Source organism: Meles meles, chromosome 3 (genome assembly GCF_922984935.1).
Source record: "Meles meles chromosome 3, mMelMel3.1 paternal haplotype, whole genome shotgun sequence".
Taxonomy (NCBI): domain Eukaryota; kingdom Metazoa; phylum Chordata; class Mammalia; order Carnivora; family Mustelidae; genus Meles; species Meles meles.
In genome coordinates this window covers 28,036,503-28,062,133 of record NC_060068.1, presented here as the reverse complement: position 1 = coordinate 28,062,133, position 25,631 = coordinate 28,036,503, and the positions used below count along the sequence as shown (strand labels likewise).

At 49.3% G+C, this 25,631-nt stretch overlaps 1 protein-coding gene across 1 annotated transcript; it reads right to left on the bottom strand.

Moving 5' to 3' along the window:
• Positions 1 to 2,878: 2,878 nt before the first annotated feature.
• Positions 2,879 to 20,458, bottom strand: SH3BP5L (SH3 binding domain protein 5 like). The gene is made up of 6 exons (XM_046000338.1): positions 20,262 to 20,458; positions 10,379 to 10,441; positions 10,089 to 10,217; positions 8,365 to 8,526; positions 7,491 to 7,664; positions 2,879 to 6,951 (listed from the first exon to the last, which is right to left on the bottom strand). The coding sequence occupies exons 1-6, from the start codon at positions 20,442 to 20,444 to the stop codon at positions 6,505 to 6,507; spliced, it is 1,158 nt and encodes a 385-aa protein (XP_045856294.1). The 5' UTR covers positions 20,445 to 20,458; the 3' UTR covers positions 2,879 to 6,504.
• Between the last annotated feature and the right edge of the window lie 5,173 nt (positions 20,459 to 25,631).

The following is a 25,631-nucleotide window of genomic DNA, read 5'->3' as shown; positions in this document are numbered from 1 at the left end:
CCTCTTCCTTGCTTCTCCACTTCTTTCACTTTCTCCAATTCTTGTGTTTCCTCTAGTTACAGAGTGTTTTCTCTCATTCCTCCCCAACCTTTTTATGCTTCCAGATGAATTTGCCTATCTTTGAGATTCTGCCTTCTTGTCACTTTCTCCCTGGAAGCATCTTTTATATTTTTTAAGGAAAACTAATTCAATTCAGAAATAAATAAATAAATAACATATCTAAAGTGGCACATGAACATACCTGGTAGCACTTTTTAACTTTGCATTTGTGTTGGTGCCATGAAGACATAGCTTCCTCCTCCCAATGATGTTGATGAAGAAGTCAGCTGGCCTACCTCCACTGTGGGTGATAACCACCTGCCTGCCCTAAGGAAGGAAAAATCACTGCCGAAGTTCTTTGACACCACCTCATGTCCAAGCAGAAATGTCTAGCAGCACTTTACTGCTTCCAGGCTGGGTCCTAACCAACCCTGGACTTGGGAGTCCTCATGCTCAGATCCTGTAACTCTCTACAAACACATCCACCATCTGACAGCCTTCACCAAAATACCTCTCACAGGCCCCAACCTCCTCCACCAGCCGTATCATCTTAGTGCTTTTGATAAACTGAGATGGTATCTACCCAGTCTGGTGCCCCTTCTTGAAGACTGGAACACCAGAGCCCAGAGGAGCTAAGTTCCTCATCCATATGCACACATCCTTGCATGACAGTTCTCTCTAGACAGTACAGTCAGTGCTATTCAGTCCTGGGTTGGATCTGCCCCCTTTCACACTCAAGTGTCCCAGTTTAGACTATACATGATGTATGCTCACCCTATTTTGTAGAATGTCTATTGTACCAAGTCACGTGGTGAGTGAGATGGAGTCAAGGACGACACCAGGAGTGACACTGAACCAGGAGTCCCACAAGTCAAAGGAATCTTGGGGATTTGGCCCCAAGTCCATGTGAGCTGGGCCTCAAACCACAGGCAGAAGTCTAACAGGTTAAGCAGGGAGAGAAGTTGCGCCAAGAGTAGCACAAGTATAAGCAAATCAATGGATAGATGTCTGGTGAAAAGTATCCCATGGCATACCCTGAAAACACCAAGATAGGTGAGCCACAGGTCCTGACCAGAGGCGCCTAGGACAATTTCAGAAGAGTAAGGCATGGGGGCAAGAGGACTGGTAAAATGGAATGCAAGGGGAGGATTCTTACCACCACCTCTCCAGTCTGAGGACAGGGGCTGGTCCAGAGCTTCAGAGTAGTTCTCTGCTCAAAGTCCTCTATTCTCTTTCTTAAATTCCCAGGCCTCTCCTTGACTACAGCCCTCTTAAATTTATCTATTTGTCTGGGACACCTGGGTGGCTCAGTCGGTTAAGAGTCAGACCCTTGGTTTCAGCTCAGGTCATGATCTCAGGGTCATAAGATTAGAGCCCCAAGTCAGGCTCCAAGCTCAACAGGGAGTGTGCCTGAGATTCTCTCTCTCCTTCTTCCTCTGCCCCTCCCTCCACTCTCTTTAAATAAATAAATCTAAAAAAATAAAATAAAATAAACACCTATTTGTTTACTACCGTGTATGGCCTGTTATCTATATCCACCTATGTTCCTTAACTGGATGTCCAATCCATGATTATTATACTTTCTGGTATTCCTAACAAGCCCTACTGCAGTGTTTGCAACTCTAAAAGATACTGCTAAATATTTAACAAACTACACACTCTTTTGCCAGTCAGCAAAAAAGGTCCCCTGGTTCCCTTAATTCAGGGTATGGTGCTGTATGGAGCCCAGGGCTCATGGATGGTGGACAAAGGGGAAGCCCAAGGCTTATGAGTTGTGGTAGAGGGAAGCCAAAGGGACTTCCCAAGAGGGGAATATGCAAGAAGGTGGAGGAAGGGTAGAGGGACAAGGCACTAAGCAGGACAAAGAAGGAGATGAGTTCTCAAAACAGGACATCAAGAATCACAGAACATCTGGCCTCAAATGAGCTGGTGCCCCCCAAACCTGAAGCAGTTTTCACACACAACAGACCATCCCAAGCACATTAGGGATGCAAGAAAACCACGTGGGGACAGACAGGGTTGCGCTCTAATGCATACACCCTTTCTCCTACCCCCTCCAGATTCCCAGACCACCTGCCAAGTGTCAAGGAGGCGACCCTCATTGGCCTGCAGGCAAATGAGGACCAGGACCCAGCTGTCTCGGATTGCTTGCCATTCACTTATTCACTTTTTGGTGGCTGCTGCCCTCTGCTGACAGAGCGGGACCATGACAACCGGAAAAGCCCGTCTTCACTGCACAGGAGGAAAAGATTAAGGGTGACTAAGAAAACTACAACGGGACAAAGAGGTAAACCAAAACTTCATCAGGACCTTTATTTAAAAAAGAAAGAAGGGGAAGGGGGGGGAAGAGGAGAAAGGGGAGTAAGGAGGGAAGGGGGAAAGGAAAAGGAAAGGGAGAGAGAGAGAAAAGCCTCCTTCTCTAGCACTAGACTGAAGGAGGCCTCCTAATGTGAAGCTCATTTCATCTGGAAGCTGCTAATATGGATCATTGTGGCTGACACCCACCGACCTGGCATAGGGTTAGGAACACCCAGATTTTCTCATTTTACAGTTAAGTTGGAGCTTAGAGATATCTGAGAACGACCTGTAGAGACGTGGAGATATAATCCACAGGGCTGTGAATACAATGCTGATCTCCTAACAACAGTCTAACAAAGTAACCTGGCATAGATTTGGACTGGGGGGGGGGGGAGGGAGGATGGAAAAGTATGTGCGGTTTGTGTGTTTTGGTTTTTTTTACGATATATTTATTTATTTGAGAGAGAGAGAGAGAGAGAGAGACAGAGCACAAGCAGGGGCAGCGGCAGGCAGGGAGAGAAGCAGATTCCCTGCCAAGCAGGGAGCCCAATGTGGGGCCCGATCCCAGACCCCTGGGATCATGACCTGAGCCGAAGGCAGAGGCTTTAACCCACTGAGCCACCCAGGCGCCCCTGAAAAGGTATGTTTACTGAACATAGCGCCAGGCACGTATTACATGCTGGGGAGACTGAGGCCCAACTGTTCACTTGGGGAGGACATAGTTTAGAAGAAATTATTACCAGTCATGTTTTGACATGGTACAGGAATGGGGGAAATGAGACAGCCCCTCAGTTTGACCATCTCTTGCTCATTTTGAAACAAAATTCCTCAAGCTTCCTGGTAATTCTCACTTCCCCTCCCCAAAAACACTTCTTGAGAGGTTATTCTGCCCACTCCACTTTCTCACCCCTGGTCCCTGTGGACTCAAGTCCAAATGCCTCCTTTACCTTCTACAAGGCTGGGGGCAAATTGGGCATCCCCACCTGTACTACCATCTGCGAAAAGACAATCATGGTGCTACCTACCTCGTAAGGTCGTTGTGGGGACAGGTAAATTCATATCCTGGCACGAGTCACAGTGGGTAAGTACAAGACACTTGGGATAGGGTTGTGGGGTGTGGGGGAGGCATATTTGCCATGGCTATTTTCTTCCACATGGAAGCAGCACCATTGGCTCTTAACTCTCCTACTGGCTCTCCATTCTTATCTAGTAGGTGATTTGAAGAGAAACTGAGTGGGCACAGCCAGCCCCTCTTTTCTGGGGCTCCTCCACACCAAGTGACTTGCAGGACTGGGTAGAAAGTATGACCCTGGAGTGTCATCTCAGAAAGCCTACTTGCCCAAGAACATAGGCCATGTATTTTCATCACAACTTTTCCAGTAATAAAGGGAATATTTTGGCACCCATCTGCCTCACCACACTTTATTTCTCAATTAGAAAGAGAGGTCAGTTGAAGGGCATTCCGATAAGCAAAATGGTAGATTAAATCCAGTGATGTTGTAATGGAAAGACAGGATCAGATACCATTTACATTGTTTATGTGCTTTTGTGCTGTTACGGACTGAATTGCGCCTCCCTCAGAATTCATATGCTAAAGCTGTAACCTAGTCAGAATGTGACTGTATTTGGAGATAGGGTCCTTGCAGAGGTTATTAAAGTAAAATGAGGTCATTAGGGTGAACCCTGATCCTACATGACTGGTATCGTTATAAGAGAGAAATCTGAACAGACTCGTACACAGGAAAGATGAAGACACTGGGAGAAGACAGATCTGCAAATTAAGGAGAGACCTGGAACACATCCTTCCCTTACAACCCTCAGAAGGAATTAATCCAACTTATGGCTTGACCTCAGGCTTTCATCCTCTGGAACCATGAGAAAAATAAATTTGTTTTATAAAAAAAAGTCCAGGTTGGGAAAGGTAGTCTCACACCTGGACAGTACCTGTCGAAGGGTAAGCAGTGCATGTTCAAAACACAGTGGCTCCTGATGGCCCATCCGCCATCTGAGATCACCAGGGTCACTGCTCTGCCCTTCCGTCCCAGCTTCTGCCCTTCACTCTTCCCCTCAAGGGTCTTCAAGACAACCATTTCCCATCAAGTTTCCAGTGGATCTCCTGCCCTCCTCCCTAGCAGTGCCTTCTCCACCCTTTGGATGATGTCTTCCTCACATGGCTCGAAATGTAGGCGCACCTCTGGGGCTAGGACTGAGGGCGCTTGATCCAAAGCTTTCACTCTACACATCCGTGGCTCCCGAAGTTCTCATCCCACCCCAACCTGATTCCACTAGATATTTCACAGGCTGTGGGTCCAAACACACTCAAATCCTTTGCACCCCACAACAGGTCAAGTCGTGACTTAAGTGTCACCTTTCATCTACATTAAATTTTAGATAGACAACATAAAAACTTAGTATTATGTCCTAAACACTGCAGGAGGCAAAAACTCTATCTGAAATTTAAGTCTCCTACAACCCTACTTTTGTCTCTCCCCTTCCTTCATGCTCAAGTGCAGACACACCCAGGACTGGCACCTTCGTCTTTTCTGGACCACCAGAACAATGTCCTCTCCACCCTGCAGACCCCTCCTCGCCTGAAAGGTGGGAGGAGGAGGCATCTCCCCTGCCCTGACTCCCCCATCAAGAGCCCACACACACACACACTCTGCCCTTCTCTTCCTCCCTCCCCTGACAGGGACAGCAAACATAATTGATACATAAACTATTTTATTTAAATAAAATCAGGGGCATACCCTTTTCTCTCTCTCACACTCACTCTCTCTCACACACACACACACTCCCCCAGCACATGCACACATGCATGCCCGCGTCCTCCCTCCCTTTCTTCCCTTCACCCATGGCCACCTCAAACCCAGTGGTTCTCATAGTGACCACCTTAGCACAGGGAAACACCCTCCATATGAAAGCCCACTCCTCCCAGGTGAAGGCAGCAGCACAAAGGCCTAGGCGCAAGCTGTCCTGCCCAGAGTCCAGCTCTCAGACCTCTTAGGGTGGCAAAGGAGGAAGGACCTGTTCTCCCAAGGCACCCAGATCTAGCATGGCTTCCCCACCTTCCCCACCTTAGGGCCTGGAGCACCACCAAACACCCAGAGCTGCTCCCCATGGAGGGTGGGCCCCCTCACCCCAGGGCAACCCCTACCTACAACAGAGAAGGCTCTGCAGCCAAACTTGAGCATTTCCCTAAGGGATCCTGGAGTAGGTATTGTCTGGTTTGGGAGAGAGGGAGGGAGAGCAACTGAGCACCAACTTCCCTAATTCCACCCCGCAAGAGGGTACTGAGATTCAGCTCAACATCCTCTACCCAGAAAAAGTAAACCCAACTCTGCAGCAGGAATGGCAAGGGCCTCAACCATCAGGACCTCATTACATGTCCACCTGCCAACATGGACCCTTGTTAGAGACCCACTAGCACCTTAGCAATGTTAACGGCCCAGCCCAGCTGGGGAAAACACCATGCACATGGGAGCCTGTCTGGAGCGGGCGGTGTCCTCTGTGTTGACAGTGGGGTTGGGTTTCACCTTCTCTGACACTGGTACCCTTCGAGTCCTGCTTTGTGGCACACATAACAAAGTGGCTTAGGTCATGAGGAGGGAGCACTGTAGGGATCAGTAGTGTCTTCCACACGTACACAGTACAGTGCATTTCAGGTTCCATATGGGCAGGCCAGGACAGAGGCTTAGGGCACAGGGCTACCAGAAGAGCTCTGTAGCATCCCTAGACCTCGGGAGATGGGGAGGTGGAAGGAACACCTATTTCCTCCAGCTAGGGGCCAAGATGCCAGGACTTGGGTCCCACACCCACCTTCTCCGATGGGCTTCCCTGTGCCTTCTAGACCAAGTTCCCTGAGGGGAAAGCCAGACAGATGGAAGGAAAGCAGAAAGGGGGCAGCAAAAGGCATCAGACCATGAGGAGCTAGCAGGAGAGGGCAAACGTGAGAGCCAGAGAAAAGCCTTCTGAAAGGGTAAGGCAAAGAGAGCTGCCACCTGCGAGGAGGGAGCTGGGAGGGCAGGGACGGGGAGAAATCCACCAGAGGCAAGGACCAAACTGACCTCTCCAAGGGAAGCAAGGACCTGAGGAGAGGGAGCATGGAGCCTGTCCGGCCCTACGAGGGCCAGTGGTGGTGAAAGGACAAGCCACCCTGAGCATGGACTACAGGCTGATGCTGCGCTGGTGGCGGCCCCCACGGCTCCCACTCCGGGAACCCAGCTCCTGGCCGTCCAGACTGGTGTGGTCTGAGAGGCCCCTCAGGTGCTCCACAGAGTCACATTTCTGCAGGTCCGAGGCCACCGTGCGCAGGCTCAGCAGGCTAAGCGTGTCTGTGTCGGGGGCAGCCCCAGGACCCAGGCTACTGCCCTCCTCCAGGCCCCCGCCTTCAGCCCCCTCGATGATCCCACTGTCCCCATCCTCCCCACCATCAGGCCCAGCCTCTGCCCCCACAGGGGAGGAGCGCCGCTGGCCTGGGGCATGCAGGGGCTGGCCCCGGCGCCGTGCGTGAATCTGCTCGCTGATCTGCTCCAGGTTGCGCAGGGCAACTGAATAGCGAGTCTTGGCCTGGGCCACCTGCTGCTCCAGCTCTGTCACCTTGGCCTTGTGCTCCTGAGGAAGGAGGAACGGAGTGAGGTGATCAAGCACTCTGAGCCCCCTGGGCACTCTGCACAGTGCCTCCTTTCCCAGACCACCCAACACAAACCCGCATGGCTCTACCCCACTCAGCCCAGCCCCCTTCCGTCTTCCTCTTTGGATTCTTCTTCCCCAGCCTTCCTGCCCTGCTCCTCACCTAAACCTGACCGTCTAAGACCTTCCCACCAGGTCCTCATTCCCACCCACTCCTCCTCACCCCACTGTTCCCTTTCCCTTTCTGGCCAGTTCCTGATCCCCATTCTCCCTGGTTTCCCAATTCCCACTTTCTCTCACTTACCTCCTTTCGACTCCATTCTCTGCCAGCACCCATCCTCCAAGCCCAACTCCCACTCCTGTGGGTCATTCTAAGCACCTGTCCTACCACCTGTCCCGCCACACTGGTCTGGCAGATGGCCCAGAGAGGCACCAACATCCCCTCTAACTGCCCTCACTCTCCATGCCTGTCCCGTTCCTGCCTGTTCACAGACCCTCCCCCTCTCCCACTCCTCCCCTACCTCCAGAATCTGGCTGAACTGGGCCTTGAGCTCGAAGTAGGGGCGGCTCTTGCCAATGGCCCGCCGGAGCGTCTTCTGCAGGGCCTGGACCCGAGCTTCAGCCTGCTGGCACAGCCGGGTCACCCGCTGATGCTCCCGCTCACCACGAAGCCGCTCCTCCTCTGCTTCATTCACCTGGCCCAGATGGGGCAGAAGACATCCGTCACTGACCGAGGACCCATGCTTTTGCCTCTTGAGACATGATCATCCTTCAGGAGCTGGCATTTGCTGCTAGAGACTAAATGTCTGTATCCCCCCAAAATTCCTATGTTGAAATCCTAACGCCTAAGTGATGGCATTGGATGGGGACCCTCTGAGAGGTTGGGGGGGCGGTTTAAATGTGATTAGTGCCCTCATAAAAGAGGTCCTGGAGAGCTCCCACTCATCCCTTCCACATCAGTGAAAGCTTTATCACCACTGAAAAGACTTCCAGCTGTCTAGCAATCAGGAAGCAGGCCCTCACCTAGCCCGCAGAACTGGAAGAAATAAAGTGTCACTTAAGCCACCCAGTCTATGTGATTCTGCTGTAACAACTCAAATGGACTAACATCTTCACGAGGTGAAGGTGGCCAACTGGAGCTGATGCCAGGGATCCTCCCACACCCCCCTCTCCTTTGAGTAGCTGAGAAATGATACACAAACTACACTTCAAAAGGTACAATAGCAAAGCCCAGACAGGACAGAGAGGAAGGAGGAGGTTTGGGCTGAAACAGAATCAAGGCTGAGGAAAGGCCTGAGTGGAGAAGAGAGAGAGGAGGCAGGAGGGCAATGGGATGAAAGCACGGCAAAGGAAGCAGCTGAACCTGGGAAGACCTGTTGACATAGCCTGGCTCACCTTGCAGGTGGCATGGTTGAGCATCTCCTGCCAGGTGGGGTCTAGCCGGTTCTTGTCAGCCATGACACCCTGCTCAGCCACAAACACCATCTCCCGGGCAGCATTATGCATGCTCACAGCCCGCTCGTACCGCAGCGCTGCCTTCTGGGTCTCTTGCTGAGCCTGGGAAGAGAGGGCCATCAGGATGGGGAGCCCCAAGGACCCCTGCCCGCCCATGGAGACCCCGCTTAGATGAGGACAAGGAGGAAGGCCGATTGCAATGTAGGCTTCACTTCCCAAACCGCACTGAGCGTAAGGGCCAAAAAAGTAACATTTTACCTATAAAGAGAATTTTGTAAGGCTATGACAAATAAAGAAATGTAGAAACAAAAGTTGGAAAATGATACTGCCACTAGAGGGTGAGTGTGTGAAATCGGCATTTGCAAAGGCCACCGGCCTTTTCTCCCCTGCAGAGAACAAAGAAAAATCCCCACCACTTTAGATGCAAGGTGGTTAGCGACACGGACCAAGTCTTACAGAAAACACACCCCTGATTTCATCAACTCCAGCTAAGCAGGTAAGCTGACGAAAGGAAGACAAGCACTCAGAGACAGTCATCACAGCCATGCTTATCACAAAACAATGGAAACCAACCTACGTTTTCAGTTACAAGCAACTGATTAAATGAAAAATAATAATAAAAGGAGGAGAGATTAGGCAGTTCTTAAAAATTACAGCATGGATGTGTATTTTTTGACACGGAACCATGTCATAATATAAGTAAAATAAAGGAATAAAAATAGCACATACCATGTCATCTCATTTTGGCAAAATATGTACCCACCCCCAAAATTAAGGGGTTATCTGTGCTATATTAAGTATGTTTTTTATTTTCTATATTTTTGATGCTTTGAAATCTTGGGGGCCTTGTGGAACTCCCAGGGCTAGCTAACTCCTAAAAATAGTAAACTCCCCTATGAGCACACCTCTCAAATGCAAACCAACCAATCCAAATCGCACCACCCCCTTTATCTAACTCTCACACACCAGCCAGTGTTTCCCCTGCCCTGTGTTACCCCAGGGCCAGACACCAAAACACAGAGACCACCCCCAGAGTCCAAAGCCCATAATTATTTAAGCCATCTAATTCTAAATTTGCTAAAGGTTGCCTACCCTGCCTTACCCATTCCTTCCCATTATAAGCACAATAAAGGCTCTAAGCCAAGGTTTCCTCTAGTACCTTCCGTCCCCTACATGGTGTGGCATGTCCTTTCTTCTCGGAAAGATTAAGTAATAGACTCTCCTTTCAAGGCAGCTGTCTCTGTGTCTGCTACCCTACCATACTTGACTGAAACAAATCCTAGGTACAAAAAACATGAAACACGCACACGGTAGGATTTGGGGTGATTTTGGTTTTCTTCTTGTCTTACAGTTACAGTTACATTACAGTCTTCCAATAACGAACCCACAGTATTTGTGTAGAAAGAAAGAAAAGAAAGAAAATAAGGGGCGGGATGGGGAAGGGGAAGGGAGAGAAGGAAAGGAAAGGAGAAAGAAAGAAAAAGAAGGGGAAGAAAAGGGTAAAGGAATGGCGGGGTGAGCAAAGAAAAGAGAAATGAACCAAAGGGAAGAGACATAAAAAAGAAATGAGAAAGTGTTCCGTCTCACACCCCACACAGAGACAGAAGAGTCCAGGGCCGGGCTCTGCACACGGCCATTCTGGAACACACATCAGCTGGCCATACCTCCTTAGCAAGCCTCCGAGCCTCATAGTAAGGCCGGGCCTTCTCGATGCAACTCCCCAAGTGGGAGCCCTGCGTGTTGAGCTTCCTTGCTGACTCCTGCAGGATCCTCCGATAGGTGGTCCTGGCCTCCTGGCAAAGGGATAGGGACACAGGGCAGAGGGAAGGCATATGTGTGGGTCCCAGCCCCTCCAGCTTTTCATACATGCCCCTTCCCTGCCGCCATATTGAACAGGGAGAGGAGACACCTCCAAGACCAGCCCCAGGGCGTGAGGAAAAGGAGCAACACTCACATCCAGCTGCAGCTCCACCTGGTTGATCTCCTCGCTTGCCTGGTTCAGATGCTCTAGCTCTTCCTGCCGGAGAGGGGCAAAAAATTAGAGCAGTGGAAAGCAGCCTCATGCGAACCACGTGGGCTGGAAGGGCAGTGCAAGGAGGAAAGTCCGCCTGACCAGAGAAGGGAAGAGATGCAGGAGGCTCTGCAGAATGGCTCCTTGAAGGAGACCTAATAACATAGTCTCCTGCAATCCTCCCCAACTCCATCTCTGCATCCGCTCATTAAACCCCCATTTTAACAATGAGGAAATCAACATTCAGCAAATGGAACACACATGCACCCGCAGCAAAATGGCAGCAAGCCTGCCCTCTCTTCATCAGATCGTGCCACCTTCTCTTCACACTCCAGCCAGAGGTCTCTGCGGAGCTAAGTCAGAGAATGCTACCCCTAGCTACTCACCCATCACAGGTTTTCTACATATGCATCACAGCTCAGCATTGCTGAGACCCCAGCACTCAAAAAATAAAGAGGTGGCCACTCTCGGCCCAGTAAGCAAGCAACAGGCCCTTGGCAGTGCAAGCAGCTGTAAGAGGTGGGCATGCTGGGGGCAGCAGGGTTATCTGCCTCGGCAGGAAAGGCCAGGGCAGGATGCTCAAAGTACTTGCTACTAGGCTGGGCCTTGATGGATACAGAGAAAAGAAAACCACCAGTGACAGGAAGGAGCCAAGAATCAGAAGGAGAGCAGGTGCCTGGGGCAGGGAGCTTGTCAAGTAAGAAGCCAGCAAGGCTGGGGCACAGAGCAAGGATACCACAACTTTTCCCAGTGGCAGGGGAAGCCCCTCAGCTTGGCACCACCTGGTCTGTGGTTCAGGAAGGCAGATCTGAGCCATACGAGGGACGTTTACAAGAGCCAGGGAGAGGCTGTCTGCAGTATTCCAGGTGGGCGAGCTCAGGGAGGATACCAGACAAATGCAGGACACAGAATTATGAGTCTGACAGGTAAGGTCAAAATTAGGAGTATCACATGACTCAAGAGGCTTCTAGGCCTGCCTGGGCAGTGGACTGTCAGAGACCCCAGGTCCTCACATAACCGAGTCTGTTGCAGGGAGGGAGAACCTCAGGGAGAAATCATGAACCCACCATGCCAAGGACACTCCTGAGAAAGAGCAATGCCCAGTGAGATTCATGACACTCAGCTACGGGATCCTCTCCCAGGGGCCTCGCAGCCCCTGGACAGGGTGGTGGAACCCAGCCTGAGTCTGCTTGCTGCCCACGACCCAGACATGACCCGCACTTGGCAGTGAGTGATGCTGCCATCAGTGGCCCCACATGCCTCATCTGGCCCTTCCAACAACCCAGTATATGATCCCCTTTGAGTCTTTTTATTTCTATGCCTTTCCTCAACCCCTAAAAGGTTTGAGTCAGCAATTAAGAATCCAGGAAACCAAATTATATGCCCAAATTACAGTGAAAGGAAGAAACATATAACAGAACCAGGAAAAAGGATAGGGAAATATGCACGCCAACAACAATGCATGCCCTGCCTCAAAGAAGGCCATAAATTTGGCTCCAAACTTTACAGAGCAGAACAATCCAACAAATATATGTGAGCCTCGGATTCAATTTTTAGTTTTCTGGCAACCATTTTTTAAAAATGCAAAAACAAACAGGTTAAGTTGTTAACAATACATTCCACTTATCCCAAATACCCAAAATGTTAAAATATTAACATGTTATCAACATAAATGATGGAACATTTTTACATTCCTTTCAATTTATGCCTTTGAAATCCTGGTACATTTAAGCCTTAGGGCACATCTCAATCTGGCCAGCAGCATGTAGCTCCCACCCTGGACACTGTGGCTCCAGAAGCTGGTGTACGTTAGTCACACAACCCAGTGACCATAAGATCACATCAAAATGCTATGGAACTACAAACAGGTGACATGGCTCAAAGGACCCCTGAAGAGGACCAGGGGCAGAGCCAACACCACCCGACACACACAGTTCTGAGTTTCACAGAACTTTCCTACCCAGGACATCACCTTCAGTCGAGGGAAAGATTCCTCAAAAACCACAGTTCTTCCTGAGGATACACACAGACTGAAAGTGAAGGGATGGAGAAGCATCTTTCACGCCAATGGGCCTCAAAATAACGCCGGGGTAGTGATTCTCATATCAGATAAATTAGATTTTAAACTAAAGCCTGTAGCCAGAGATACAGAAGGACACTACATCATTTTAAAGGGACTATCCACCAAGATGATCTAACAATTGTAAATATCTACGCCCCCAATATGGGAGCAGCCAATTACATAAGAAAACTATTAATCAAGATAAAGAGTCATATTGATATGAATATATTGATAGTAGGAGATCTTAATATGCCTCTCTCAGTAATAGATCATTGAAACAGAAAATTAATAAAGAAATAAGAGCATTGAATGAAACATTGGACCAGATGGACCTCATAGATATATACAGAACATTCCACCAGAATACTCATTCTTCTTAAGTGCACATGGAACCTTCTCCAGAATAGACCACATACTGGGTCACAAAGCATGACTCAACCGATACCAAAAGACTGACATTATTCCCTGCATATTCTCAGATCACAATGCTTTGAAACTGGAGCTCAACCACAAGGAAAAATTCGGAAGGAACTCAAACACCTGGAAGCTAAAGACCACCTTGCTTAAGAATGCTTGGATCAACCAGGAGATCAAAGAAGAACTTAAACAATTCATGGAAACCAATGAGAATGAGACACTTAGGTCCAAAACCTATGGAATACAGCAAAGGCGGTTCTAAGGGGGAAATACATAGATATCCAAGCCTCCCTCAAAAAAATAGAAAAATCAAGAATAGACCAGCTGTTTCTACATCTTAAAGAACTGGAGAATCAACCACAAATCAAACCAACTCCACATGCAAGAAGGGAAATAATCAAGATTAGAGCAGAGATCAATGAGGTAGACACCAGAGATACAGTAGAATGTATCAATGAAACCAGAAGCTGGTTTTTGGAAAGAATCAATAAGATCAATAAACCACTGGCCACACTAATCCAAAAGAAAAGAAAGTCCAAATTAATAAAATGATGAATGAAAAGGGAGAGATCACAACGACCACCAAGGAAATAGAAACAATCATCAGAAATTATTACCAACAGTTAAATGCCAATAAGCTAAGCAACCTAGATGAAATGGATGCATTCCTGGAAAACTACAAACTCCCAAAATTGAACCAGGAAGAAATTGACAACCTGAATAGACCAATATCTAGTAATGAGATTGAAGCAGTGATCAAAGGCCTCCCAAAAAACAAGAGCCCAGAACCTGACGGATTCCCTGGGGAATTCTACCAAACTTTCAAAGAAGAAATAACACCAATTCTCCTGAAGCTGTTTCAGAAAATTGAAGCAGAAGGAAAACTTCCAGACTCTTCTTATGAAGCCAGCATTACCCTGATCCCCAAACCAGGAAAAGACCCTACCAAAAAGGAGAATTTCAGACCAATATCACAGATGAATATGGATGCAAAGATTCTCCACAAGATCCTAGCAAAGAGGATCCAGCAGCACATTAAAAAGATTATCCACCATGACCAGGTGGGATTCATCCCTGGGTTGCAAGGTTGGTTCAACATTCGCAAATCAATCAGTGTGATAGAACACATCAATAAGAGAAGAGAGAAAAACCACATGGTCCTCTCAATTGATGCAGAAAAAGCATTTGACAAAATCCAGCATCCGTTCCTGATGAAAACGCTTCAAAGTATAGGGATAGAGGGAACATTCCTGAACTTCATAAAATCTATCTATGAAAGACCCACAGCAAATATCATCCTCAATGGGAAAAAGCTTGCAGCCTTCCCGTTGAGATCAGGAACACGACAAGGATGCCCACTCTCACCACTCTTGGTCAACATAGTATTAGAAGTCCTAGCAACGGCAATCAGATAACAAAGAGAAATAAAAGGGATCCAAATGGGCAGGGAGGAAGTCAAACGCTCTCTCTTCGCAGATGACATGATTCTTTATATGGAAAACCCCAAAGACTCCACCCCCAAACTACTAGAACTCATACAGCAATTCAGTAACGTGGCAGGATACAAAGTCAATGTACAGAAATCAGTGGCTTTCTTATACACTAACAATGAAAATACAGAAAGGGAAATTAGAGAATCAATTCCATTTACTATAGCACCAAGAACCATAAGAGACCTGGGAATAAACCTAACCAAAGAGGTAAAGGACCTGTACGTGAGGAACTACAGAACACTCATGAAAGAAATTGAAGAAGACACAAAAAGATGGAAGACCGTTCCATGCTCTTGGATCGGAAGAATAAACATTGTTAAAATGTCTATACTGCCTAGAGCAATCTATGCTTTTAATGCCATTCCGATCAAAATTCCACCAGTATTTTTTGAAGAGCTGGAGCAAATAATCCTAAAATTTGTATGGAATCAGAAGAAACCACGAATTGCTAAGGAAATGTTGAAAAACAAAAACAAAACTGGCGGCATCACGTTACCGGATTTCAAGCTTTGCTACAAAGCTGTGATCACCAAGACAGCGTGGTACTGGCATAAAAACAGACACATAGACCAGTGGAACAGAGTGGAGAGCCCAGATATGGACCCTCAACTCTATGGTCAAATAATCTTCGACAAAACAGGAAAAAATATACAATGGAAAAAAGACAGTCTCTTCAATAAATGGTGCTCGGAAAACTGGCAGCACCACCAACATGTAGAAGAATGAAACTCGACCATTCTCTTACACCGTACACAAAGATAAACTCGAAATGGATAAAAGACCTCAACGTGAGACAGGAATCTATCAGAGTCCTAGAGGAGAACCTAGAGGCAGTAACCTCTTCGATATCAGCCACAGCAACTTCTTTCAAGATATGTCTCCAAAGGCCAAGGAAACAAAAGCAAAAATGAACTTTTGGGACTTCATCAAGATCAAAAGCTTCTGCACAGCAAAGGAAACAGTCAATAAACAAAAAGGCAACCCACGGAATGGGAGAAGATATTTGCAAATGACAGTACAGACAAAAGGTTGATATCCAGGATCTATAAAAACTCCTCAAACTCAACACACACAAAACAGATAATCTTATCAAAAAATGGGCAGAAGATATGAACAGACACTTCTCCAATGAAGACATACAAATTAACTATCAGATACATGAAAAAAATGTTCATCATCACTAGCCATCAGGGAGATTCAAATTAAAACCACTTTGAGATATCACCTTTCACCAGTTAGAATGGCCAAAATTAGCAAGACAGGAAACAACGTGTGTTGGAGAGGATGTGGAGAAAGGGGAACCCTCTTCCACTGTTGGTGGGAATGCAAGTTGGTGCAGCCACTTTGGAGAACAGTGTGGAGATTCCTCAAGAAATTAAAAATAGAGCTTCCCTATGACCTTGCAATTGCACTGCTGGGTATTTACCCCAAAGATACTGATGTAGTGAAAAGAAGGGCCATCTGTACTCCAATGTTTATTGCAGCAACGGCCACAGTCGCCAGACTGTGGAAAGAACCAAGATGCCCTTCAACGGATGAATGGATAAGGAAGAAATGGTCCATATACACGATGGAGTATTATGCCTCCATCAGAAAGGATGAATACCCAACTTTTGTAGCAACATGGACGGAACTGGAAGAGATTATGCTGAGCGAAATAAGTCAAGCAGAGAGAGTCAAGTATCATATGGTTTCACTTATTTGTGGAGCATAACAAAGAACATGGAGGACACGGGGAGATGGAGAGGAGAAGGGAGTTGTGGGAAATTGGAAGGGGAGATGAACCATGAGAGACTATGGACTCTGAAAAACAACTTGAGGGTTTTGAAGGGGCAGGGGGTGGGAGGTTGGGGAAGCAGGTGGTGGGTAACAGAGAGGGCACATATTGCATGGAGCACTGGGTGTGGTGCAAAAACAATGAGTACTGTTAGGCTGAAAACAAATAAATAAATTAAAAAGAAAAAAAAAAACAACACAGTTCTTGTCAGGATGAGAGGCAACCTCTCTCACCATGAGCCTACTCTCCTCTAGCTTGATTAGGCTCGTAGCAGGTTTCAGGCTATCCCGGAGTGGAGGTAACAGTGCTTCCAGCAGCTCCTGCAATACTCTTTCTCAGCTCATTCAAATTTGCTGGATCGGAAACAATGAAGCAGGGAATTAGGAGCAAAATTGAAACTGGACCTAGGACCTGATGAGGAATCTGGCTTTCCTGCTACTGTGACCACCATCCTAGAACTAAGGACATCCTTGGATGGATGCCTCAGAGAAGACAGGAGTACAACCACCTAGAAAAACCACAGTCTTGGTAGGAAAAGGACATGCAGGCCTCAGGAGGAAATAAACTGAGTCTAGAGGAGAAGAGGAGGTCAGTAAAGGCCATCCTGCATCATTCCCGTGGGCAAACCAAGGTCCGATACTGGATGCCACTCAGTTCCATGGCCCAGCGTGCTCCCAGATCCTAAAAAGATCATCACAGGAGTGAACAACTCTCCATAAATCATCCCCCTGGGAAAAGGATGTGAAGGGATCCAGCTACCGGCAAAGGGCAGGAGTGGGCACATCTTTCTGTAAGGGAACTTGTGCCCACACAGCACTTTCAGCAACTAAAATCTTTTGATGATGAGGTCCACCACTCAGTAGCAAAGCTCTTTCTAACAGGATCAGGAGACCAGGGAACAGAGTAGACTAGAGGGCAGGGTGGACAACCAGCCTGGGGCAGACCCAGGGCAAGGCTGAATGGGAAGCCAACGAGTACTCAGGGCTCTGTTTGGGGAAGCTGGCAACACATTCCATTTGGCCTGCTCCACCAGGGATTCCTGGCACCCGGATGAAACGGAATTTGAACACGATGAAGTCTGAGTCAGCACACATCATCCATCAGGGAGGCCGCAACCAGCAGGGAGGGTGAACTTCCTGGGGCACACCGGGCACATTCCAAAGATGCCAGGCCACTGAGTCAAAGGCACGGGTGCTCAGCTGACAGATGCTCCTGCCCACCTTGCGCAGGCCACTGAAACATTTAAACCCATGGTGATGCAGGGCCAGCGTGATGCATGGCCCAAGGATTGAGAAATAGGGGAAATCTGACTGTCCTGTGAGAGCTAAACTGATACTGGGGAGGAGGATGAAGAGGTTACAAAGTCACTCTGAAGAGCCTACAGAGGAGGTAAGTGACTATGTCCACTCACCTGAGGATGAACATGCCCATCACAAACGAAACTGAGAAAGTCGCAGGGGAAGAGACGCAGACCCATCCTAGCACCACCCTCCTTCATTTCTTCCCTCCACGGGGACCCTTGCAGAAAGCCGAGCACCAGACTGAAGGCCTCAGAGAACTATGCTGAGGTCAAGGCATGGAAATAAAACCAGTAACCTTCCCTGGGGGACAGCACACTCCAGGCAGGCCTAGAGCTGGCCTCCAGCTGGCTTCCCTCCAACTTCCAGAGGCATCCACCAGACAACAGCAACACAAACTGCCTGCCAAGAAACCCTACTCCCGACAGGAGTAAGAGCCTTGCCTTAAGAGTGACCATTTCTGGGAGTGTCAGAAAATAACTGAACAGAGTCCCTAGCCTTTGGGATATCCCCTGGCTCAGCAGAGACGTGCAGGCTGCATGTCAGATCCACTTCTCACCCCACCAACACCAGAATTCACATTTCTGGGCATGGCTCAGGAACGGGTCTTTTTAAAACCTGCCAGTGGATTATGACAGGTCTGTTAGTGGAGACCCACAAAATACACTGAGAATCCATTTAAAGCACTGAGACAGTTACTCCCGAATAACATGGTCTTGTGTACTATCAACACCAAGAGGGAGCTCACATGACACATGTCCCAATGTCTTCCAAACGCAGAGTGAATTCCCGCAGCTGAATGCTACCAGCTTTCTCTGAGAGGTGCCCCTCACATCAGGCTACCTCTCCCACATGGCAAGAAGATGCAAAGGCACTGCTAAGGGCAGGGCACTGGCCCAGCCACGAGTGTGCCGTCCAAGGTGGAGGCCCCTACGACAAGACCTTCCCTCCATACACGACCCACACCGTTCCACAATGTGCCTCCCTGTTTAGCAAGAGAGACTGCGGTCTGCCTGTCCCTCTGCTCCGCTAACACTGTGAGCTCCCTGGGTTCAAGGCAAATCTTATGCCTTCGTGGTACTCTCCGGCTCTCATCCAGTAGGACTCTGATGGTGGAAACTGTTCTACCTCTGCAATACCAAGGGCAGCTGGAGAACTGCAATTCTATTTTTTATTTAATTTTAATTGATCTTACTGAAGTAGCCACATGCGGCTAACAGCTACTTTATTGAACAGCACAACATGAGAGTGCCTCTTCGTGCTGCGGCCTTTGCCTGTGTGGGCACTGGAAAAACACGGAGGAGCAGGAGAGACTGAGCGAAGAAACCACCCACAGCAGATTCTCCCCTGGAGCAGAGCAAGGAGCACTGGAAGGAGATGCATGAAGCGCAACACCCAGCCATCCTGCCCACAGAACAGAGATGGGTCTCTTTCCCTAAGTACTACCTACGAACTTCCACCGAGAGATAAGCAGAAGAGTTGTGAGAGCCAAGAATCAGGACCACGGCAGAAGAGAGCAACGAGCTGAGCCAATCAGCTCCACCAACTCCTCACTTTATAGATGAAGGAGGTGAAGCTCAGAGATTACATAACTCGCATGAGAATCACAAAGTAGGGGGCTGGAGGTTACTCCAATCCCGGCCCAACGCGTTTTTCCCTAAAACTTACTTCCTCAGTAGATGACGAATCTGTGGAATTAGGAGAAACTGAGCTGTTTTCAATGCGACACCCATGAGACATGGCAGAAATAAATTACTGGCTCACGCCAGTAAACAATCGGCTCACCACAGCTCCAGTGTAAGCGTGGACACAGCTTCCTGCCCCCACGTCCAGGGAACCCCCAGCAAGAGGGTAGGAGGATACTAGGATCAGATTTTATTTCTTCTTCACTTACAGAAACAACCTAATAAAGGCCTGTTGGCAGAGAAGCCCAGGACTGCAAGCCCTGAGATGCTCTTGCTCATCTACAGGTGTGAGTCACCTCTACAACCAAATCTTGGAGATGCTGCCAGACCTTACAGCAGACTCGGCCCCCAACACACGGGAACCTCCCGCCTTCACCCGCCCAAGCAGCTTTCCCCGTCATTGCCCGGAAACACTACAGTCCCACCTCCGCTGACCAAGCATCTCATCCGCACCTATGCCTGTCCTCCTCCCCCACGGCTCCGAGGTCCCCTTCAAGGATCTGCCCATCCTAACAACTACTTGTCTGTCGATACTCCAAGGTAATAAATCAGCTTCTCTGTTCATTGGTTGTAACCAGAACTGGGAATCTGTGTTATTAAGGACTGACCATGGCTCACCACCACTCCCTAAACACATGGGGACTTCCCTGGAGGCCCCCCTCTGTGGAGCCACTGCAGCACGTAACATGTTCCACCATCTACAGATGCGACCGTCCCTGGGAAGGCGCTGATGAGGAAAGGAGAGAACGGAAGATTCGAAACTGCCTCCCAATCCCAAAATCACCGTGTCGCATGGCGCATCTCTGAGCTGAGAGCCCCTTCACTTGTCCGGAAAGGAGAACAGGAGTCCCCCTCTCTGCTGACCCAGAGGAGGCCCTGCATCTGAGGCCGGTCTGCAGCTTCGCGGGGTCGGGAGGCCTTCGGCAGCGGCCCCTCTCGGCACTGGCCACGCCGTCCTGCGAGGACCTGCTGACAAGCCTGCCTCCCTTTCCTGCCCCAGTGCACAGGGCACAGGACAGAGGGTCAGTATGACCCGTCGCTCATCGGACAGCTCCCCCGGCGAGCTGGAGTCTGGGCGCCCTGCGTCTTCTCACCTGTATCCGAGGATCCAGCTCTTCCTCTTCCCTAGTAGACAGTTTGGCCTCGCCGCCGTGGCTGCCGCCTCTCCCGGGCTCCTCCGCGATCGGGCTCCGCGGGGCTTCATCCTCCACCACCTCGGCCCGAAGCTCCCCCTGCGGGGTCTCCCGCCCCCCTGGCGCCGGCCTGAATTCGGCCATGCTAACCGGGAGAGGGCACAGCCCTACGCACAAGAGAGGACTGACATGCTGGGACCAGGGCCCCAGCTTGGGACCTCCCGGGCTCTGGGCTGCAATAAGGGATTGTCCTCTCGACGGGTGGAAGAGGGAACAGAGGGACACCCCCACACCGGGTTAGAGGCCGAGATTCAAGGAGTTGGAGGCGCTCCTGCAGCGACAGCCTTGTCTGTGGAAAAGTTCTTCCCTGTCCGCCACGAGCAGTCCACCGGGGGAGACCCGGAGCAGCCGCTCCGAGGCAGGGGGCAAAGGGGGTCTGGATCCCGGGCCGAGGCCTGCGAGGAGTAGCACCATTCGGGAGGGCGGAGGCAAGCGCCTCCAGGCTGTGGCGGCAGCTGGAGAGACAAGGCTGGCCGGAACCGAGGCTGCGGGGTGCCGGTGTCGGGGGAGCTGCGGGAGAAACAAAGGCCAAGCGCTCAAGCAGCGTCAGAACACACTTGGGCCACCAGCTGCGTCCGCCCCCTCGGCCCCCCGGGAACAGCACGCTCGTCCTCGCAGACTCCCACATCCTGAGCGGACCCCGGAGCGACTACTTTCCCCGGCCCTCAAAGGCTTGAGGTCCGACACCCCTCCGCGTCCCAGCCCCTCCCCGACTTCCCTCCGAGCTCCCGTCCTCTTTCCACCCTCCCCTTCCCTCAGCCCGCCCCTATCCACCCCACCCCGGACCCGAGCTCTGCAATTCCCCTAGTAACCCCCCCAGCCCCGCCCCACCTCCTCTCTTCAAACCTGAGGACAGCCTGAGCCTCCCGCTCCCAACCCCACTCGCTCCCTCAAATCCCGATGCCCCTGCCCCCAGTCCTCCTCCACAGCCGAGTACAAAGCCTCCAGCCCCCCACACACGCGCGCCGAACCTTACCTCAGTTTACCCTCCCGTACACTGAGCTCCTCCACTGCAAACAATCTTCCCCCTCCCTCCCCGCAACAAGCCCGTCCAACCAAATACGACTGGGCCGAGAGGAAGCGGAAATACATCATCCGCTAACCCCCGCCCCCTCCCTTTCGCCCCGCCCCACACGCGCTCTGGTTCGCGCGGCCAAGTCTGGATGCCCCAGTACCTCGTCCCCGCCCGGCCTTTGGTCTCCGTACAAAATGGCGTCCTGCGGCGCTCACGGTCGCCACCGTACATTGCCTCTGGCCCATCCTGCACCCTGGCTGAATGACATGGAAACATCAGCGTGTTGTGCTGAGAAACGGCGGATCCGGGATAGCAGTCGAGAGTCCCTGGCGGATGGGGAAGGGCTAGAAATAAAGCGAAGATCGGACAGTCCCTTCGAAGAGAGTGCTGCCATCTTGCTTCAGGCGCGGCGGCGCGGGCGGCCGGAAAGCTACTTCCGGCCTCGCCCGGGAAGGCCGCCGCGGCGCCTCAAGTGAACCTGTTGGCTTCCGTCGCAAAGGCGGTGTGGCGGCCGGAGTGCTCGGACGAACCCGCTCCGCAGTTAGGACGGAAGGTCGTGGTCCTGAAGTAACTGATCACTCCGGGAAGTCAGCGGTGCCTTAATAACGAGGGCTGAACGAACAGCTGTACTAGGTAAATGTGTCCTTTCGGGGCCGCCGGCCGGCGCCTCAGCAGCCCCGTGCGCGGCCCGGCCTCTCGCACAGACGGGAAACGTTTCCCGCGCGAGCACCCGTTAGAACCCTAGGCCACCCGAACTCGGTGCTTCAGAGCCCGCGAGAAGTTTGTTATCTTGCCTTGTATGTCGGCGAGGGGACCTGACCTGAACGACCCGGGGTTGCGGGGGGGGGGGCACTTCTAGATGCCGGCAGGCGAGGCTTACGGGGAAGACTTGAGGGCTCCGGTCTTATTTTTGCAAAAGACCTAACTTACTAAGAACCGCCTCAAGGGTTGCCCTGATCGCCTCAGGGAAGGCGACTGAACTGAATGTTCTTCCTCGCCTTTGGATTTCGTCCCTCCGTTCCCTCGCCGCACGAATGACCATATCCAGGAATAAATGAAGCAGCAGCGGTGGAGCCAAATGTATCCTTTTAAAACTAATTTAAGGAGCGCCTGGGTGGCTCAGATCATGATCTTGGGGTACCGGGATCGAGCCCCACGTGGGGCTCCCTGCTCAAGGGAAGCCTGCTTCTCCCTACCCCGCTCCTGTTCTCTCTCTCCAATAAATAGATAAAATCGTTTTTGTTTTATCTTTTTAAAATTTTATTTATTTGACAGACAGAGATCACAGGTAGGCAGAGAGGTGGGCAGAGAGAGAGGAGGAATCAGGCTCCCCGCTGAACAGAAAGCCGGATGCGGGGCTCCATCCCAGGACCCTGAGATCCTGACCTGAGTTGAAGGCAGAGGCTTTAACCCACTGAGCCACCCAGGCGCCCCCTAGATAAAATCATTTTTAAAAAAGAAAAAGAAAATAAGTGATTTAAAACGGATTTTTTTCCCCACAAAGTTGGAAATTTTATTTTTTTATATTCTAGAAATGACTTCTCCTTTGAGTCAACGGAAAACTGAGCTAAAGCGTCTAAGTGGACGGATCTCGTGGATAATGATGCGTCACATTCCTTTTTTGTTACTAAGGCAGCCAGGAAAATTACATACCGAAGTTAGAAACAATGTATTTCTTTGTCCTCTGCTAGTAACTGATTTTTTAAAACGAATTTCACCGTAATGACTCCTGCTTTACTCACCGTCTTCTGTCTGACCTAATGACTCCTGCTTTACTCACCGTCTTCTGTCTAACCTGACCTGAATTCTCCAGACCTTTTCTAGCCAGCACTACTGTCATACCTGTCCTCCTTACGCCTTGTGCTGCAGGTCCTTTTCCCTGTGCACTCGAGCTGCTTCTAGTTGTCAACGTATTTCTGTTGCATGGGGTGGGATAACACTACATGTAACCTAGATCACATCCTCAAGTGCACTAGCCTCCCTGTTATCTCCACCGGCCTTTCCTAGGGTTAACTCTTACTGAGACCAAATGTAGTATCATTGATTGATTGTCATTTCTCTAGCAGTTTTGGGATTTTGGGGGGTGGGGGGAGGTGTGTTTTGTGTTTTGCTAGATTTGGATAATGTTTCAAGTAGGAGGAGTTTGGGAGCAGTTTACACTGGCTTGTTTTATGGAGACCAACACAGACATGATGAATTACAACTTTTCTCTAGAATAGCACTCTCTTACTGCAATGACAAATGTTCTGTGTCAGCTCTGAGCAGTATGGTAGCCACTAGCCATAGGTGGCCATAGAGCAGTTGAAATGGAACTAGTATTATTAAAGAACAGCATTTTAAAACTTGTCTCAGTCGTTAAGTGTCTGCCTTCAACTCGGGTCACGATCCCAGGGTCCAGGGATCAAGTCCCAAGTCAGGCGTCATGCTCAGTGAGGAGCTTGCTTCCTCCCTCTGCCTGTTTTGCCTGCTGCTCTCCCTGCTTGTACATGTGTGCGCGCGCGCTCTCTCTCTCTCTGACAAACGTTTTTTAAAAAGAAGGTGACATTTCAACTTAGAAAGTTTAAAAAAAATTAACTCTAATTTAAATAGCCACATAGAGCTAATGAGTGGAATCGTTAGTTCTAGAGCATGTCTTTCTTACATCTCTTCCAGGCACATACTCAGCTTTCACATCTTCAATACAAAACAGATGTCTCTCCATTGTCATTTTCCTCCTTTCTACTCCTCTCCCATTTACTTCCACAGTCTAGCTTCTGCTTCTGTCAGTTCACAGAAATTGCAGACATAAGGTCATCACTCATGCTCTGAATGTCAGCAAATTACTGACATCTGATACTAGGTTATTTATTCTTTCTCACCCTTCTTTAGCTTCTGAGTCACCCTTGTCCTGGGTTTCCCCTTCTCTGGCCTGTTGATTATTCCTTCATGTATTATGTCTATGAGTGTCTACTCTTCCAGGATTTTATGTAATGAAGAAAAAGACACTTGTTCCAGTTTGCATGTAGCTTAATAGTCTGTGGTACTTGTTTTATAAATCAGTGACATTCAAACTAATGGGACCACAACCCAAAAATATGTTTTACCTTGTAACCCAATGTATGTATATTTGTGTAAATATAACAAAAGTTTCAGGAAAAGATCTTTATTCAAATTACCTGCAAAGCTTAAGCTTATTAATATTTTCTGTACTTTTTTTTTTTTTAAATGATGGTAGAGACCTATGCCACTGATTCATGACCCACTCATGTTTGAAAACCTTACCCTACATGCTAGGACTTCTCAGGCTCTGATGCTAGCCTACAACCATCTCATGCATCATCCAGCCTGCTTTCTCTGAGACCCCTTGCTAAAGCGCATGGCCCCTACCTATGGCTACTATTCCTTTCTTAGAGCACTATCTCCACCCAGACCCCCCATAGATCACATTTTGAGATCCAGCAGCTTCTTTCTTTTTTAATTTTTTATTTTTTTATTAACATATAATGTATTATTAGCCTCAGGGCTACAGGTCTGTGAATCACCAAGTTTACACTTCACAGCACTCACCATAGCACATACCTTCCCCAATGTCCATAGCCCAGCCACCCTCTCCCTACCTACCTCCCCCCAGCAACCCTCAGTTTGTTTTGTGAGATTCAGAGTCTCTTATGGTTTGTCTCCCGATCCCATCTTGTTTCATTTATTCCTTTCCTACCCTCCAAACCCCCCACATTGCCTCTCAACTTCCTCATATCAGGGAGGTCATATGATAATTGTCTTTCTCTGATTGACTTATTTCGCTAAGCATAATACTCTCTACTTCCATCCACATCGTCACAAATGGCAAGATTTCTTTTGATGGCTGTATAATGTATATATATATATATCTCCCCGCATCTCCTTTGTCCATTCATCTGTTGACAGACATCTAGGTTCTTTCCATAGTTTGGCTATTGTGGACATTGCTGCTATAAAAATTCAGGTTCACGTGCCCCTTCGGATCACTACGTTTGTATCTTTAGGGTAAATACCCAGTAGTGCAATAGCTGGGTCGAGGATAGCTCTATTTTCAACTTTTTGAGGAACCTCCATGCCATTTTCCAGAGTGGTTGCACCAGCTTGCATTCCCACCAACAGTGTAGGAGGGTTCTCCTTTCTCCACATCCTCACCAGCATGAGATCCAGCAGCTTCGCAGACCAGTGACCTTTGCAAGGATTACCTCTCACTGAGTACAAATCTGATTTCATCCCCTTTCCCAACTCCTACTTCTATATTT